Source organism: Eurosta solidaginis, chromosome 3 (assembly GCF_040869045.1).
Source record: "Eurosta solidaginis isolate ZX-2024a chromosome 3, ASM4086904v1, whole genome shotgun sequence".
Classification (NCBI taxonomy): Eukaryota; Metazoa; Arthropoda; class Insecta; order Diptera; family Tephritidae; genus Eurosta; species Eurosta solidaginis.
This window is the reverse complement of record NC_090321.1, coordinates 59,897,757-59,915,672: the sequence shown is the minus strand read 5'-3', so window position 1 is coordinate 59,915,672 and position 17,916 is coordinate 59,897,757. Positions and strand designations below refer to the sequence as shown.

The 17,916-nt window shown below is 36.6% G+C and overlaps 1 protein-coding gene across 3 annotated transcripts; it reads right to left on the bottom strand.

The window, feature by feature from the left end:
* Nucleotides 1-5,503: 5,503 nt before the first annotated feature.
* On the bottom strand, nt 5,504-16,193 carry LOC137243805 (gustatory receptor for sugar taste 43a-like). Of its 3 annotated transcripts, none has more exons than XM_067771954.1 (6): nt 16,130-16,193; nt 12,652-12,730; nt 12,387-12,576; nt 7,461-7,529; nt 7,308-7,400; nt 5,504-5,660 (listed from the first exon to the last, which is right to left on the bottom strand). In XM_067771954.1, exons 1-6 carry the CDS (start codon nt 16,134-16,136, stop codon nt 5,604-5,606), a joined length of 495 nt encoding a protein of 164 aa, XP_067628055.1. In that variant the 5' UTR covers nt 16,137-16,193; the 3' UTR covers nt 5,504-5,603. The 3 variants fall into 3 exon arrangements, with proteins under 3 accessions (XP_067628055.1, XP_067628056.1, XP_067628057.1); XM_067771955.1 differs by lacking the exon at nt 16,130-16,193 and adding an exon at nt 15,107-15,515; XM_067771956.1 differs by lacking the exon at nt 16,130-16,193 and adding an exon at nt 15,107-15,515 and having other exon boundaries at nt 12,652-12,726.
* Nucleotides 16,194-17,916: the final 1,723 nt, after the last annotated feature.

Below are 17,916 nucleotides of genomic sequence, written 5' to 3'. Positions count from 1 at the left end.
AAAAAACAATTTTTTTTAAAGTGGGCGTGTTGGTCATCCAATTTCGCTAATTTTTTTTACCACACATATAGTAATAGGAGTAACGTGCCTACCAAATTTCATCATGATATCTTCAACGACTGCCAAATTACAGCTTGCAAAACTTTTAAATTACCTTTTTTTAAAAGTGGGCGGTGCCACGCCCATTGTCCAAAATGTTTCTCTTTTTCTATTTTGCGTCATAAGGTCAACGCACTTTATCCGTCTATGGTAATGAATTATCGCGCTTTTTCGGTTTTTCGAAATTTTCGATATCGAAAAAGTGGGCGCGATTGTAGTCCAATTTCGTGCATTTTAAATAGCGATCTCAGATGAGTGCCCAGGAACCTACATACCAAATTTCATCAAGATACCTCAAAATTTACTCAAGTTATCGTGTTTGCAGACGGACGGACAGAGGGACGGACGGACATGGCTAAATGAATTTCTTTTTTCGCCCAGATCATTTTATTATATAGAAGTCTATATCTATCTCGATTAGTTTATGCCGTTACGGATTACCGTTATGCGAACAAAGTTAATATACTCTGTGAGCTCTGCTCAGCTGACTATAAAAATAAGATTATATACAGTTGTGGTCAAAATCTTAGTAGTGCTTATGGCTCATTTCATTTAAGTGGCCAAGTTTTATTTATCACAACAGTTTTTCGGTATCCACTGTGAAGTACATTGAGTCTATCTTAATATATTTATACATTTTGTTTCGAAATCGCCCTTTCTGAGCTCAAATTCAATACATTTGTACATTAGCTGGGGCGTTTATAAAATATATGCTTATATAGGGCCTTCTTCAACCGAATTCAGAGATAAGGCGTTTTGAAAAAAATTGTGAAATAGGGCGTTATTCAAAAGTTTTCTGAGATAGGGAGTTGTCGAAACAGAAATGTCGAAATTAAAAATTTTTCAAAATATCGAAATCATATTTTGCCGAAAAAATATAGAGCAATTTCGAAAAATTCGAAAGAAATTTGCATGCCTGATATATTCTCTTACATGCAAAGAAAATTTGCCCAATTTCATTTATTGTTGTATTTTCAATGATTTGGTTGTAAACAAACACAATAATGCAAACAAGTTTTTTTTGCAGAAATACAGTGGATTGTTGCTCAGCTGAAGGTTATTTTACGGTTTCTTGTGTTCATCTCTCTACAGAAGAAAAATTTTAACTTTTCGTCTTCGGATTACTGGTACCGAGGTCAAGTGTTGTGTTGTACGAAGGTGGCACCTTCTGATGGGAAGGTAGTTTTGATATGTAGAAGTATATGAATAATAAAAGTGCGAATGAAGACGAACCTGTATGTTGTTTTATTATTCTTTAACAAGAAATTTTTTTTCTTAATGCAAGGACAAAGGCCCAAACAGAAAAAAGTACTATCTTTGGAGGTTTACATTTTCTGTGACTTCAAAAAATCGTCTTCTTTCCCTACACTTGCTAATTGCCGGCCGCAAGAAGGACTTACAAAGAAATTTTAGCTGCATTTTTTACTTAAACCTATCGTCTTTATTTCCGCGAGAGTTTTCGAAGTAAAACTCTTGATCTGTAAGGACGGACAAACCATAGAGTTTCTCGTACATGATTGGGCTTTCGTAAAAAAAGTTTTTGATACATTGTTTGGAATCCGTGTGGTTCGTAGAGAGTTCACCTCAAACTCTCTTCATATTCAATACCTTGATACCAGCCTTAGCACTTGGTCTGCCGGAAAAATCTCGGAACATTTCACCTTCCGCGCTAGCTTTCTTCACTAACTGTTGGATTTCTTCTGAAAAACGGTACTGATTTATTTTTGTTTTGGTGATTGACGGCTATTTTTCAGCCTGAACCAAGCTTCCACGTATCCTGTAAAAAAATCTCTAGTTCAAAAGTGGTGCGCTTCTGGTGTATTCGGAACCACTTCTTGTTTATCCTCATCTCTTGCTTGCTTGAAACTGGCGAGTTTAACATAGCTATATCGCAGACGGTGGAAATCGTCCCTGCTACATTACCTTTTCTATAGTTGCGAACATTGTAAACTTTACCAAGTAGCGCAACTAACAGCTGATCGCTCAAAATTAGCACACACACAAACATCACTAATGGCCATATTACGGAAATCTTTAGGGAAATTCAAGTTAAATTTTTAAACAGACATAAAATGTTATAATTTTGGAATATATAGCATTTAGGACACCTTAATTGCAGTAATTGAAAGAAATGTTTTGCTTATACTCAAGTATTTAATTATTTTTTCTAAATTTATCATTAATATTGATACAATGATTGAAGGTATATTGATCCAATGCAACTCTGCTCTTCCTACTGTTTTTCATTCCACTCCATTCGAGTGTCCTCCTTCACTGAATTCGAGTGCCTTCCACTCTATTCGCAACATAACCTCAATTTAAGCTGCCGAACTATATAGTAAACAATGGTTCCGAACTAGATATAAATTTCCACTTCAGAATTTTTTCGATAGTTCTGAACTTGTGTTCAAATTTACAATTTAGATCTAGTTCTTGTTGCTACTGTTTTATTATTGCCGAACCAGACAGAAATTCTACATGTTGCTCTTTACTTTTTTCTATCCATTTTTCGACAATTCCGAACCACTCCATAAATATCTACAGTGGAAATATCTACTGCCATACAGGCGAAAATTCGAAATATTTAAATTGGCACATTTTTCCACAGATTAGATTATATAACAAAAACCATTTCGAGTTTCGATGAAATGTTACGGATTCCCTGAAATTGCCCTCTGAAGCACTTAGGCATGTTTAATATGAATTGACTCAAGTGTTAGTTGCTTGGCATTGTTAGGGAAAGGCTTCAAAGTGTGGGGAAAAAGGTATACTCGAAGTCGAAGCTACTTGAAGCTAGCATCAGGTTTGTTTTTTTATATAGCATACTTATCAAATATGTATAAAAAAAAAACGATATATAAAAACCGAACAGTTTATTTTTGAAATAGAGGAAATCTAGATACTTCGAATTAGAACTTTTTTTGGCAGTTTACGTCTAGTTATGGACCAGAAATTGGTATGACCAGTTACTGACTACCCTACAGGGTAACTACCTATTTCTTCTTGAATTTTTTGATCCCACCTAAATATGAGTTTTGGGCCTGCTTTGGTTTCCAAGCCATTTTTTATGGCATAACTAGCAGACCCGTCAAACGTTGTTCGCCTAGCTGCATAAGGTTTTACTTCTCTTTATCCCTCTCCGTCTTTTCCTTCACTTCTTTTCCTCCCCATCTTTCCCTCATCTCTCTAGTTCTTATCCTTCTTCATCCCTTATTCCCAGTACCAGTTCCAGCTTCAGTTACAGTCCCATCCCAATCCAAGTCCCAGTCGGTTCCTGGTAAATTTCCCGGAGAACAAAGTGTCATAAATACTTATTTAGGTACAGAGCTACTTACATATATACCAAATTTCAGGCAAATAACCCTTGAATGGAATTCGTTCGAATAAATCGTTCCCTTGCCCACTCTTCAGGTTGCTTTGAAGCGACCCTGCGAATTTTAGTAAAACCCGCGCAGTGAACAAGTGTGATATCTTCGGCATAGACGTCACAAATACATATAGAACGGATCACCTGATTTTCAAACTAACTATCGTGATCTCATCCTGTATCTCTTTCTATCACCCACTGAAGATAGCCGACCGTATGCGCCACCATATTGAATATCCTGTCAATACGCTGCCAAAACGTTAAAAGGTAGCCATCTTGAACATCTTGTCAGGCAATTGACGGATAAGATATCACACTTGTTTTGTCCACAATAATGACGAATGCTGGTTTTTTTCACCATTCGATCTAATTCAACATGTAGCTATGCCCCATGTGACGGTGTTCCATTCAAAGCAAGTTTGCTCTCATAGTTCACAGCGAACAAACACACTCCCTTTTTTGGTAAAAAAAAAATGTTTTCTTTGTTCAAACAAATTTGCTTATATAAAAAGGAATCATGTATTTATTTTATGCAAAACGAACGTAAATATTTCGAAGTTTTACTGCAAAGAAGAGATATTAAAATAGTTCCATCCGTTTTAAATTTATAGCTGTATAAACGAAAATTTTATGATTTTTTACTACATTTTGGCAATTTGCCATGCCCTATAATGAAATTGTCCATCTCACGTAGCTAAGCTTTCAAAAGCAAACAACCGTTTTAAAAGCAGAGTATTCTGTGTGAAGTGATGGGCGTACAACGATATTTAGCGACTTTATTTTAAATAGCTAAACATGGTATATTTCTAGTTGGCATTTCCAAATGTACTTTGGAGAATATTTTCAAAATTGCTTAAATTGAAAAGTTAAAATATAGATGAACATCTTTTCGAACGTATTCCTTATCCTGTTTGATTCATAAATAAGCTCGCTTATCGCCACCGATCCTCTTCTAACTTTTGAAACAAAAAGTCTTACCTTCACTGCTCTTGCTCTTAGGCGCAAACAATTTATAGATTCATGCAAAGACAAAAACATTACTGCGTAGGGGGTTAAGCTTTGTTTGTAAAAGGTGGAATTATCGGTTATTTAACAATTTGTGGCTCACCAGCAAAATCAGTCACTATGTACACGCATACGCGCGTTCACACTTATTTTTTAATGTTGGAGAGGTTATTATCATGTCTGTTGAGGGTGTTATAAGCTTGTTAACGGTTAATTGAAATCATATATGTAATACTCCTATATTGCTAATAGAGAATGCTCGCAATGTGTTTTGAATACGAAATCAAAACAAGACAGCCTATAAAATTTTTGTGATTGTAGCAGCATAAGTGTGACAAGAAAAAATTGAAATTTAGGTACATTCGATTATTGAATACAAAAACAAAAACGTTTAAACAGCAATATATCGGCAATCTGATGTTCGGGAATGTACCTAGCTTTTTGTATTACATATATGATTGAAATGGAAAATATTGATAATTTAATGCAAACACGAAAATAACGAGTAACTGAACTTAATCGCTGAATTGATTATTTACCGGTACTTTATATATTATAGCAAATTCGACGTTTAATATCTATTATGGATTTAGCATAATACTTATGTTTATTATGTTCGAAGGTACTTTTGATCCTAAAATGGGATTCGTTTGATATTGTAGGTTATAATCACATTCAACTTATTCATATACGTCGTTTTCTTTCGTTTTCTATCGTTACCTATCGTGATTGCATGTTGACATTCGGCGCCTGTATAAATCCGAACCAACGCATTTTTTTATGTAAGGTGACGCTAGGGGTATTCAAGAGAAAACTTCTTCGATTGATTTACGGACCCCTACGCGTTGGCGACGGCTATTGCCGTCGAAGATATAATGATGAGCTGTACGAGCTTTACACATACAGTAACATAGTCCAACGATAGTGGTAACAGAATTTGGTTAGGCCCCTAAAAATGATTGATCAAGTGAAGAAGATTTAAACCTCATTTATGTTTTAATTAATTACAGTTGTCAAGACACTTATTTGAAATCACTTTTTGTGCTACTTGCTAGAAAATGCTCTGTGCTGATATGTCGGAGCTTGATTTAGCCACCGCTGATCCGTTATTTAGATTTGGTCCAAACTTTCATTATGAGTTTTGGAATTGTATAAGAATAACCAGAAATGTAGATATTACGTTGATTATCTGCAAATAAAAAATTATTCAATTTCTAAAAATAGCTGGATGGATGGACTAGCACGAATAAATTTGCATTTTGAAGACGCGTTCGCCCATGTAAATATCTTATTTTCGAAAAAACATTTAGATACCCACATTCTTTATTTGGACGGCAGAGTAGATTTAATGTTTGCTTTATTCCCTACTCAAATAGTCTTCAAGGTTTACTGTAACATAATCATTCCAAGCTTGGTACGGGACAAATCGTTGCTTTGGGTATATTTGTATATGTCCAGGAAAAATCCAAATTAAGCATGCGTTTATACGAGACTGCATAAATTTATTAAAATTTCAGCGAAAATCATGACGCAATAAAACCAGACAGGTCAAGTCATTATTACAAAATGGAGTCGCATTTGACAATACTCGCCCTCATAATTTTAATTTTTTTCAATATCATAAAAAATACTACATTAATGCCTTTCTGAAATATGAAGTAACGTGCAGGAATATAACGCCTGTGGTCTGTATTTCCGTTTGTTGGAGAGTGGAAATGGAAATGTTTTAGCCAACGCAACTGAATGGCTGGATCTTCAGAATATCCCATTGTCCACAACTAAGGAATATGGAAACAGACTTTTGACGTCAATGAGATGACTGACAACCTGGAACAATGCCATGAAATTGCGGAAGAGTATCTGGGAGGATCGTAATACGAAATCTGGGGATCGGCGGTACATGGTCCCGAGACCCAACATTTATCTATGTAAACGAAGCGTTAAGAGGTCAGTTCATCGAGCAGAAAATAGTGGCTGGCGTAAAAATATAAAGCGGCAGAGGGTTTACAACAACGATGCTTCAAAAAATCAGGGCTTATAGAAATTCATTGATGGCAAAAAAGATATATGTGGCCTATCAAAACTTTATTTTAAACAGCTCTAGCTGACCCTGGAAACGATTAGACAAACATGAAATAGCGGTATGCTCGAACCCGACAGACATGGTTCCAAATTTCTCTGTCTATTCACCTGCCTCTCCTCTGGCTAAGCCTTTTCATCCTCTTATTTCCTCTCCACTATGCATTTTCTAGTTTACCTTAATCGGTCCATTCAACTTCCCTATCCCTTTAATTCTTCCGCAAATCTTCCAGTTTTTCGTCTTACTCTTCCTGCTCTTACTCTTATCTAAGTCTAACTATCACTATTACTCTTATGTTATCCTTATATTATTCCTACACTTCCTGTGAACCTCATTTCCCTCAAACCATTACAGCTGTCTGGTTTTATTGCGCCATGAGCGAAACTAATAATTACAAACAAAATTACCAAGCACTACAAGACCACCGTTAACTCCCAAGATCATCCCATCCTCAGAATTCAACATTCCTATCACGATTTTATGCTACGGCTCGGCTCTATGGTCTGTTCACATTCAGCGTCAGAGCAATAAACAGAGAAAAAATACAGAGTAGCATAGCATGTATTTCAATCTCTGCAAAGTCTACGCTCCTAGTGCAGACTCCCTTTTAGAATATCAGCTGCATTACTTTCTAAGACAAACCTCTCTAAGATAATTACTTTCCTATCAAGCACGTCTTTATAAGCAAATGACACCTAAAAGAAAACTGTTTGTCCTCTGTGCTTCTACCAGAGTGAAAGGCACACATATACTTACTGATGTTATTAAACGCCTCTCAATATTTACTATGCCCATTGCCGAGAATTCTACTTTAGTGGTTAGAAGTAGCTGCTTCCAAAACTGTGTAATCTATAATTATAAAAGTTAATTTTGTTAAATTTTTGTTGGAATGAACTTTATATAACTCACTTCTTTTACCAGCATGGGCTCGTCAGTTTGGCGATTAATTTCGGTCAGAATTCGCTTCGTTTCTTTGGACTTTAGAAATGGATAAATTGTGAATTGTTTTATTACAAATAAGATTTCTTTCTCAGCTAAGTTTATACCATGATTCAATCACAAGAGGTTTGCTCGATAGACACAATTTTTGACAATTGCAGCCATCTTGCTCCCAAATCGAATTGACATTTACAAACTTTGTTGTATCTTTGCAATTTTATGAAAACTAGGGACCGATCTATTCGAACAAATTCAATTCATAGTTCCATTTGCCTGAAATTTGGTATATAGGTAGCCCTTTGCCTTAATTCGTATTTGCGACACTTTTTTCGGGAAATGGACCAGGGACGGACTGGGACTGGCACTGAGACTAGTACTAGGACTTGGGCTGTGGCTAGTACTAGGACTAGGACTGGGACTGTAGCTGGGACTGGAAATAAGAGATGGAGAAAAATAAAAAGAACTAGACAGAAGAGAAAATATGGAAAGAGAAAGAGATAGAGTGAGACGAATATAGAGAGATAGAGATAGATGGAGTGGAAAATAACTGAGGGAAAAAGAGATGCAGAGAAAGAGAAAGGCAGAGGGGGAGTGAATAAAAGGATAAAGAAAAGAGGGAGAGCGGGGGCGGGAGAGTATGAGTTAAAAACTTATACAGATAATCCAAAATTATGGCAGAACAACGTCTGCCGGGTCTGCTAGTTCTCTATAATTTTACCACATAATGGGGTTGTTGTTATTGTTGTATTCACGATAGAGACCCTCCTCTAAGGTTTTGGTGAGTGTTATCGATGTTGATGCCGGTTATAGATCCAATACGTTCCGGTAACAAAGCCCGACCATCTCGGGAACGATTAATATGACAACATTAAACCTTCTAGGCCATTCCGCCCCAACCCCTAGTTTCATGAGGAACTTGGGGTCGCCAGAACCTCGCCTGTTAAATATGTGTATCACAGATATATATTTGTAACAAGATTCCCCTCGCTTAGGTGAGGTTTACAATTGCGTTGCGGAAGCTTTGAAGATATAAAGCTTTGGTTTGCGCTTATCAGTAAGAGAATCTCGGCATAAAATCTCTTTGGAGATTATCACGCCTTGTATTTATTTATTTTTTATTTACAAAATTACAATCAATACTAATACACTAATAATGGCTTTATTCCGAACGTTGCCGGTAAATTTGTTATCGGAGTATTATGTAACCGAAAATAGTTATGAGTTCATGTAACGGCGATTCCAGCCTACACGGTTATACTGTCAAATAAACAAAGATGGCCAATTGAGAATAAAATTAAAATATAAACTTAATTTGGTGTTAAGAAGTATTAATATTAGAAATTCTTGTACACTAACTTGGATAAACTTTCTTTTGTTCAAACAAGTCTTTATCAAACACGTTCAATTTTGCGCGGTAACAAGACGTTACTGGTGACATTATTATCCGCAATCAGAATACGATAAGTTGTTTATCATTTACCTAACTGGTTAAAAGTATGTTGTTACCAGCTTAAAAGAAAAGTGTAAAGGTACTTTTGAATTTTTGCTGAAAGGGATTGAATTATCCGTCTTTTTCATTGCTTTCTAAAAGCTACCCGAACTATTTTTTAAATTCGGGAGCGTCAAAACTCTACTGTCATTAGAGGACAAACCTCTGCTAATTGAATCATGAGCTTACGCTATGCTACAATTATAGAGATGTAGTTCCACTCCCTCTTCTCCGCCATTTCCACCATTTGACTTATACTGTGTTTTGACATTTCAGTTCATCAGTTTCTTTTCATCAGTTTCTTTTTCACTATTGGATCTAAAGCCATCGCTAGGAACGGCAGCTTGCCACTGATATCAGGTCCTAGCCCTTATAATTATCTGAGTGGCTAATGCGCTTGCACGCTTGAATTGCGCTGTATTTGAACAGAGCCGTCCCCTCACTGGGCCGGCTTTCCCAGCAAAGAGCGCTGATGTTAAGAAGTTATTGATAAGCTAAAGTGTGGTGACACAAGTCGTAATGCCCGCAATGTTGTAGGGGACAAACAAACAGCTTAGCGATGGTTTGCGGGGTGGTTTTCCTACTTAGGTTAGGTTAGGTTAGGTGGTAGCTGCCCTGATAAGGAAATCTCAGTTGGACAACACGAAGGTCCGTTGTGATACCACATACAACAAAAATAACGGTGACACAGATCTAGCTACTTAGAGAATCGTTGGGTAGTAACGAATGATCCCGATCTTAACCTTGGATAAATCCTCTTGAGATCCAAGTGAGTCACGACCGAAGTACTTTCGCCTAGTTCTGGCAAAAGCTGGGCAATCAAGCATAAAGTGATTTGGTGATTCCACCTCATCATCCTCCATACAGCTACAGCAGGATGGAGTTTCCAGTATATTGAGACGTACCGAATGGATACCCATGGGACAGTGCCATGTCAAAACCCCAATGACCATTGATAGGTGAGCCTTAGTGAACCAAATTATTTCGGCAGACCTCCTGCCATCCACTTTCGGCCAGAAAGATTTTGCTACCTTGCAAGAGGTGGTGTCCGCCCAACGTTTACTGAGCTGATTCGAGGCCCAGCTATAGAGGATAAAACCACATGTGGCCAGCGGAATCGCGAAATCCCTACAGCCATCTTCATCCGGGCTAAGAGATCCGCTTGACACTTACCCGGTATATCACTATGGCCCGAGACCCAGATAATCTTGATTATAAAATAGTTCGATGCAATGGCAAGCGAGGTCAGGCACCCCCAGACCATCCTCGATCGCCCATATCACAAAGCCTGACCAACAACCGGGCCGCGGCCGCCTTTCCGGCAATATCTACAGGATGTATGCTCAGCATAACATTCAGGTCCAAGGTAGGTGTTGTTCTGAGAGCACCATTGATACCGATCAGCGCCGTCCGTTGCGCTGACACTAACATTTTGGAGGTGCTCGCCGTGTCCAGTGCTTTCCACCAGACCAGCACCCCATAGAGCAGAATCGGTTTGACCACCATCTCATAAAGCCAGTGTACTACTCCTGGCGAGAGTCCCCATCTCTTTCCGATAGCCCCCCCAGCAGCAGTACAAGGCAACCGTGGCCTTCCCGGCCCTATCTTCCACATTGGGTCTCCACGACAGTTTCTTGTCTAAAATAATCCCCAAATATTTAACCCTATCAGAAAGTACCAACGGTAGGTATTGATCATGGATGACAGATTTTTTTTTTAAGATTTTCAGGATTGGATTTCCTTTGCCAAACGTTAATACAATAAATAATGTGGCAAAATGGAATATTAAAGACATTTTTTGCTTTTTGAAAATGAATTCGTTTAATTCGAAAATGTAAAATTTTTTTGTGGCTGAAAAACTTTACAAAATTTGAAACTGTGCTAGTGGCCCCACTTTATAGTTTTTCAATACGAAAAAATAAAACTTCAAATAAAAATATAGTGGAGAGAGAGCAGGTTAAAATATGAGATTTAACAAATCTTCACAGTTAAAGCTCTAGGTGGAGGTATGCGATAAAAACTGGTCCTACCATAAAATATTTTCCAATCAAAAAATTACATGACATATGTTAGGTTGCCATATCTGAAATATTTGTAATGATTGAACAAATTATTGAAGATTTAATAAATCTTCTGCGCTTCGAGATTTAATTTTGTATGATAAAAGTTGTGAGATTTTACGTTAAATCCTTTCAGATGCCTAAATCTCAAATTAAGCTCTAAGTGGAGATATGCTATAACACACATTATTTGACATAAACAATAATGTCAACGTGGAATTATCTAGTTTTTTTGTAACTATAAAAACTTTACGTCCAACCTCAACTTGGCAATTAGTCGCCGTTTAAACACAAAAATTTTTGTTGCTGAAACTCGTTACTTTGAAGAGGGGGTGACGAGGAAAGCGGCCGCGCACCAAGATTTCCGTGCTCGGCGACTTGTGCTGTCTTTCTTCTAATGTCGATTTCGAGTTTTTGTTGCTTTTTAATTGAGGAACTTTTTGTTGGTTTTTAACACAAATTTTCATAACTTTAATGGATCATTTTTAAAATCTTCAATAAAAAAATATTTAAAAAAAATAAATTAAAAAAAATTGTCTAATTGTTGCATAGAAAGAGTCGCCGTGTTAATATGATAGATAAATAAATAAATAAATGAAAGGCGCGATAACCTTCGAAGAGATTTAAAGCCGGGCTTCTCTTCCAATTTTTGTCGCGCTCCTTTTAATTTTTCCTACAAATAGGCGGGTCGGGACCTACTTGTTTTATGTCGAAACCAAACAGCAACTGCAAGTCAGCTGAGTTTTCACTGAGAGCTTTCCATGGCAGAAATGCACTCGGAGTGCTTGCCAAACACTGCAGAGGGGCGACCTCGCTTACAAAAATTTTCTGCTAATTGAAAAAACTTGTTTCCAAAATTTTGATGTTGCTTTGCCCGGGGCGTGAACCCAGGATCTTCGGTGTACCATCACACCACTGCGGCCGCAAAACCAAAAGAGAAGTTCCCGATAATGAGCAACATAACTTTTTGTGTGTAAACGGCGACTTGTGAGCAGTAATGCGTACATTTTTTTTATTGTTAGACCGAGTTTACATACTACCGGACATCTCTCTTTTGGAGAAAGTCACCAGCAACCGGCGTCCATCCGCTCTACTCGTCACCCCTTCTTCCAAAAGTTACGAGTTCCAACAACAAAACATTCCGAATATAAACACCCTCTAATTAGAAATATGTGTTCAGTGTGACCTTTAATGACACTTTTCGCATGAAGTTGAAGTCGAAATATTAATTCTTTTAACTTCCATGAAATTCGTATGCCTTAAATTTGTTGTCAAAGTTGAATGCGGACGTAAGAATAAATAAAAAAGAAAAATAAAGTCTTATCGTCATTGTTCTCACAAGCGTACCTCCATCGTTGCCCTATGACAGGGTTCTACTATTATCAACAATTTCAATATTTCAACTGATATCAAGGCCACCATATCAGCTAAAATTAGAGAATCTCCATTTATCAAACCAGCATATAGAAAATATGCATTAGCCGTAATGATCAGCGTACTATATATCAATAAGCAAAGTAGGGCAAGGCCATATGCGCTAAATAATTGCAACGATAAATATCTGAATTAATGTTTTACTTCCAAATAAATATATCCATGTCTATGTACTTACCTCGAAAATATTTGCACGCATTTGCACATAGATTTGTGATGCTCTGCAATCGATTTCAAATGTTCAATCTGACTTCTTACTGAAAAAAAAAATAAAAATTTAAATAAGAACTTCATCTCTCATTTGAAAATTTTGTTTTTGGTAATGTAACGATAAATAATCTTTGTGGAGTGTTATCGGTGCTGATAGTCCTTTGCGCGCCTCATAAGGTATGTAATTAATTGCCCTTATGACCGCTCCAAAACAAGGTCAATGGAAGTTATGACCATGTGAAATGCTCACAATTTTCATATGGTTACGCTGTCGGCGATATGTCATAACCATTCGCATCCCACGTGTTAAAATGCTAATAACTGATGAATTGAGAGTTATGTATTTTTATTTTTGGCGGATACCGTGGTGCGCCGTGGCATATCGCCTATCTCAGCAGGGGCTCAGGGCAAGGGAAAAGCAACATCAAAATCTTAATAAAAAGTATTTTTCAATTAGAAAAATATTTTTCTAAGCGGTGTCGCCACTGTTGTTGTTGTTGTAGCAGCGCTTTGCCCCATTCAATAGTTGCGATCACTCACAAATTTTCATCAGTATCCTATAATAGTCTAAGAGCCCTGGACGCCCAGGCCTTACTTAAAGAATAAGATCTAAAAGCTTCTCTATGTATGTCCACTCTACAGGTAAGAACGATCCCAGGATATGAAAATTGGGTCGCGTTGGCTTTGGCATGTAACAGGTAACAGGTAACAAAGGTGTGTAAAATTGTGTCTCAAATTAAGTATAGTATAAAGCCCAGTTTTCACATATTTAATTAGTGATAATCTTAGAAATCGCCTCGTCCACAGCCAGACACCTAGTACAGTTCCAACCCCCTGCCAGATACCCTTAAAGTAGGGTTAATTTTAATTGTAATTTAGTTATAGTATAAAACCTGAATTTTATATATGTTACTTGGAGAACTATAAAATGATGTTTCCTCAGTAGCCAGGCAGTTTTTATAGTTCCCCTATATTGCCAGACACATTAAAGATCTAGTATAGGTGCGCGCGCGAGGGATATATGCGTAAGCGGGTGCGAGTGAGATAGTGCGTTCGTGAATTAATCTTTAAATCAGCAATCCATAAATGTAAGAAATTACAGTTTAGAGTTTTGTAAGCTTCATTTAAATATTTAATTTTGCAATAAATTTTTTATACTGTAAGGAGGCAATAATTATTGTGATAGTAAAACATTCAATGGAAAAGAAGTTTAATTATAATTATAGCCAAACAAGTAAAGGTGTCTAAGTTCGGGTGTAACCGAACATTATATACTCAGCGTGAGCTTCAATTGTACATTTCATTTCAGGTAAATTACTTTTCTACATAACACGTGGCACCGCCCGTTTAAAAAAATGTCTCCCCATTTCCTCTTAAAATAAAACTTGATAAGTGAAATATCATTTATTCAAAATAATTTTTTGGTAAGTTATACCTAATTATTCTAGTCTACGACCCTTTTAAACTTGTTTTATATCTAAGTTGGCGCAGTCTTTAACCGATCTCGTCCATTTTTTCTAGAAATATTTCCTGCTATAGGGGAAATTTGTGTTTATTAAGATCCGTTACTTTTTCTTCTAGTTATGGCTCCCGAAACATAGGAAATTGCTTAGTCATAAAAGGGGTGGTGCCACGCCCATTTCTTAAAATTTGAAGTTTTTCCTATTTATTGTTATAAATCCACTTGGGAAATGAAATCCCATTGATATAAAGCTCTTTTTTTTTACAAAGATATAGCTTATTTTATTCGTCCACGACCCTTTTAAAATTTTTTATATAAAAGTAGGCGTGGTCCTTAACCGATTTCGTTAATTTTTCTACAAAACATTCCTTATACTAAAGGCAACCTTTCTGCCGAATTTTGTTACGATAGGTTTAACGATTTTTGATTAATAATATTTGTAAAATTGATTTTATCACAAGTGGGCGGTGCCACGCCCATTTAAAAAATGTTTTTAAATTTTTTATCGAGAGTCACAATATCAGTCCACGTGTCAAATTTCAACATTCTAGGTGTATTATTTACCAAATAATCAGGCTTTCTGTGTGTTTCCAAAATGTTATATATATAAAACGGTGGCGTGGTTATCATCCGATTTCGCTCATTCTCATTACCAATCTATTCTGGGTCCAGATAAGCTAGTGTACCAAGTGGTGAAGATATCTCAATATTTAGTGAAATTATCGTGTTAACGGACGGACGGACGGATGGACATGGCTCAATCAAATTTTTTTTTCGATACTGATGATTTTGATATATTAAAGTCTATATCTACCTCGATTCTTTTATACCTGTACAAGCAACCGTTATCCAATCAAAGTTAATATATTCTGTAGGCAAAGCACGCTGAGTATAAAAAATAATATTTTTTAAACGTGTATTATAATTATGTAAATTCAAAAAAGTATTCAATTGTTTTCACCGTTCTCATCGATATCTTCATGTTGTTGTTGTTGTTGTAGCGATAAGGTTGCTCGCCGAAGGCTTTGGGGAGTGTTATCGATGTGATGGTCCTTTGCCGGATAAGATCCGGTACGCTCCGGTAACACAGCACCATTAAGGTGCTAGCCCGACCATCTCGGGAACGATTTGTGTGGCCACATTAAACCTTTAGGCCATCCCTCCTTCCCCACCCCCAAGTTCCATGAGGAGCTTGGGGTCGCCAGAGCCTCCTCTGTCAGTGAAACAGGATTTGCCACGGATAGGCGAGGTTGACAATTGGGTTTGAAGAAGCTATATATTGCGCTGGCAACCTGAAAGGGTTGCGCTACACAGCCCCTTGAATCTGGTATTTTAGTCGCCTCTTACGACAGGTATACCTACCGCGGGTATATTCTGACCCCCTAACCCGCTGGGGTTATATCATCCTCATCGCTGCTACTTCTTGTCTGTAGATTGGTCGTCGTCAGTATCTTCTTCTTCGTCATTTTCTGTAATAATCAAACCACGTTAACATAATTACGAATAGTTTCCAATGTATCTATAATAATTTGAAATCATAATAGCATACCTGAAGAAGTTGTTAAATTACCATTTAAAATGGTATTGGTAATTTTCCAGTACCCAACCATTATTTTCTGGTCCATAAGAAGTTGGATTTTGTAGGTGAGCATTGTTCCAAAAAAAAAAAAAACATGGAGTATTTCTAGTCCTAATGTAACTAAAGGATGTATTCTTTTACAACGCTTAAAGTGTTTTCCATCCCTGAACTCACACTTTCGCTATCGCACGATCATACGTTACCTGTAGTAAGGTTGCTGTAAATCTTCAGCAATTTTTTTTATTTTATTTCTTAGTTTCTACAACTCTGGTTGTAGGTACTGGTTGGTTACTCATTGATTGGAGTTAAATAGGAGATAAGTTGTTGCGAGTCATCACGATCATAAATCCGACTATTGAAACCAACCCACATAGGTACATCAGGTAATTCTAGAGCATGACTAACCATCCATATTTTGTCTATTTCACTGTATTTTTGAACGGCAATCTTTCTTCATCCTCAAGCCGTGGTTACTCACGAACGTACGTAGAAAAAACGTGTCAGCTGACACGACCTATCTTATGAGTGTGCAATGTAAACGAAAACTCACCGACGTGCAACGCCCGTACGTACGTAGCCCGGAACGTAGAAATCAAAACAATTTTGATTTTTTCCGTAAGAACGTGTCAGCTGATCGCTCTCTCACTAGACAGAGTTTCCTAGTAAACTTTTGTGCGCTAATTTTTGACCGTTTGCAATTTTATGCAAAAACGCCTAATTAAAGTTTGAAAAATTGTGAAAATAATTCGAAATAATTATGTAAATGTGCTGATTATAAATATTTAATCTATTTATACTTATTTAATATGTATTCCGGCCTTTTCCAATATCAAAAATTAAATTGGAAAAAGTTGATGGTTCCATAAGCATGCATGCAAAATGGCAAATGGCAACAGTGCTTATCTGTAAACAATATACACACAAATATGTTATGTACATGTACACAGACGCACACATTGATTCCTACGTGCTTGAGAGTTCGGTCAAACGTGCTTCGTACGACAAACGTCCTTACGTACGGCACACGTCGGAGCGTACGTACCAAAAACTTGTCAGCTGACACGACCTATCTTATGAGTGTGCAATGTAAACGAAAACTCACCGACGTGCAACGCCCGTACGTACGTAGCCCGGAATGTAGAAATCAAAACAAATTTTGATTTTTTCCGTAAAAACGTGTCAGCTGATCGCTCTCTCACTAGACAGAGTTGCCTAGTAAACTTTTGTGCGCTAATTTTTGACCGTTTGCAATTTTATGCAAAAACGCCTAATTAAAGTTTGAAAAATTGTGGAAATAATTCGAAATAATTATGTAAAAGTGCTGATTATAAATATTTAATCTATTTATACTTATTTAATATGTATTCCGGCCTTTTCCAATATCAAAAATTAAATTGGAAAAAGTTGATGTTTCCATAAGCATGCATGCAAACTGGCCAATGGCAACAGTGCTTTGTTGTAAACAATACACACACAAATATGTTATGTACATGTACACAGACGCACACATTGATTCCTACGGGCTTGAGAGTTCGGTCAAACGTGCCTCGTACGACAAACGTCCGTACGTTCGGCAAACGTCGGTGGGTAACTGCCGCATAAACCAGAGCCGGCCACACAAATACTAAAACAATTGCATAAGTGTGTGTAAAAATTGAGTGACAACTCCCAACAGTGTGCTAAAAGAAAATGTGGACTGTGAAGTTCGAAATTGAAAAGGACTCTGGTTATTTGATTTCAAGCTAATCTAACAATATTTACTTATATTCATATAACTAAGAACGCGGAGGTCGAGCTAGCCAGATACAACTTTTTTATAAAAGGAGGTATGGTGTTTCTTCAAAGCAAAATTTACCTAAAAAAATCACTTTTTCATTAAGAAAGAACTACAAAACAAAGTAAATGTAAAGATAGAAATATATATTTTCAAAACATAAAGTTATTCAATAAAAAAAATGTATACAAATTAATAAAACTAAGTAGAACGTATAAAAAGTTACTTATATTAAATTGTCAATATTTATTAATAATTAATTATTATTAATTGTTAATATTTAAATTGTCAATGGTAATATGTATGTTCAAAGGAACTAACTAAAACGTATTAAAAGTCACTTTAACCTTTTATAGTTTAATAAAATTTTGTAGTATTTACAGATGAAATAGTTGCATATAATTCCGCGGAAATAAGA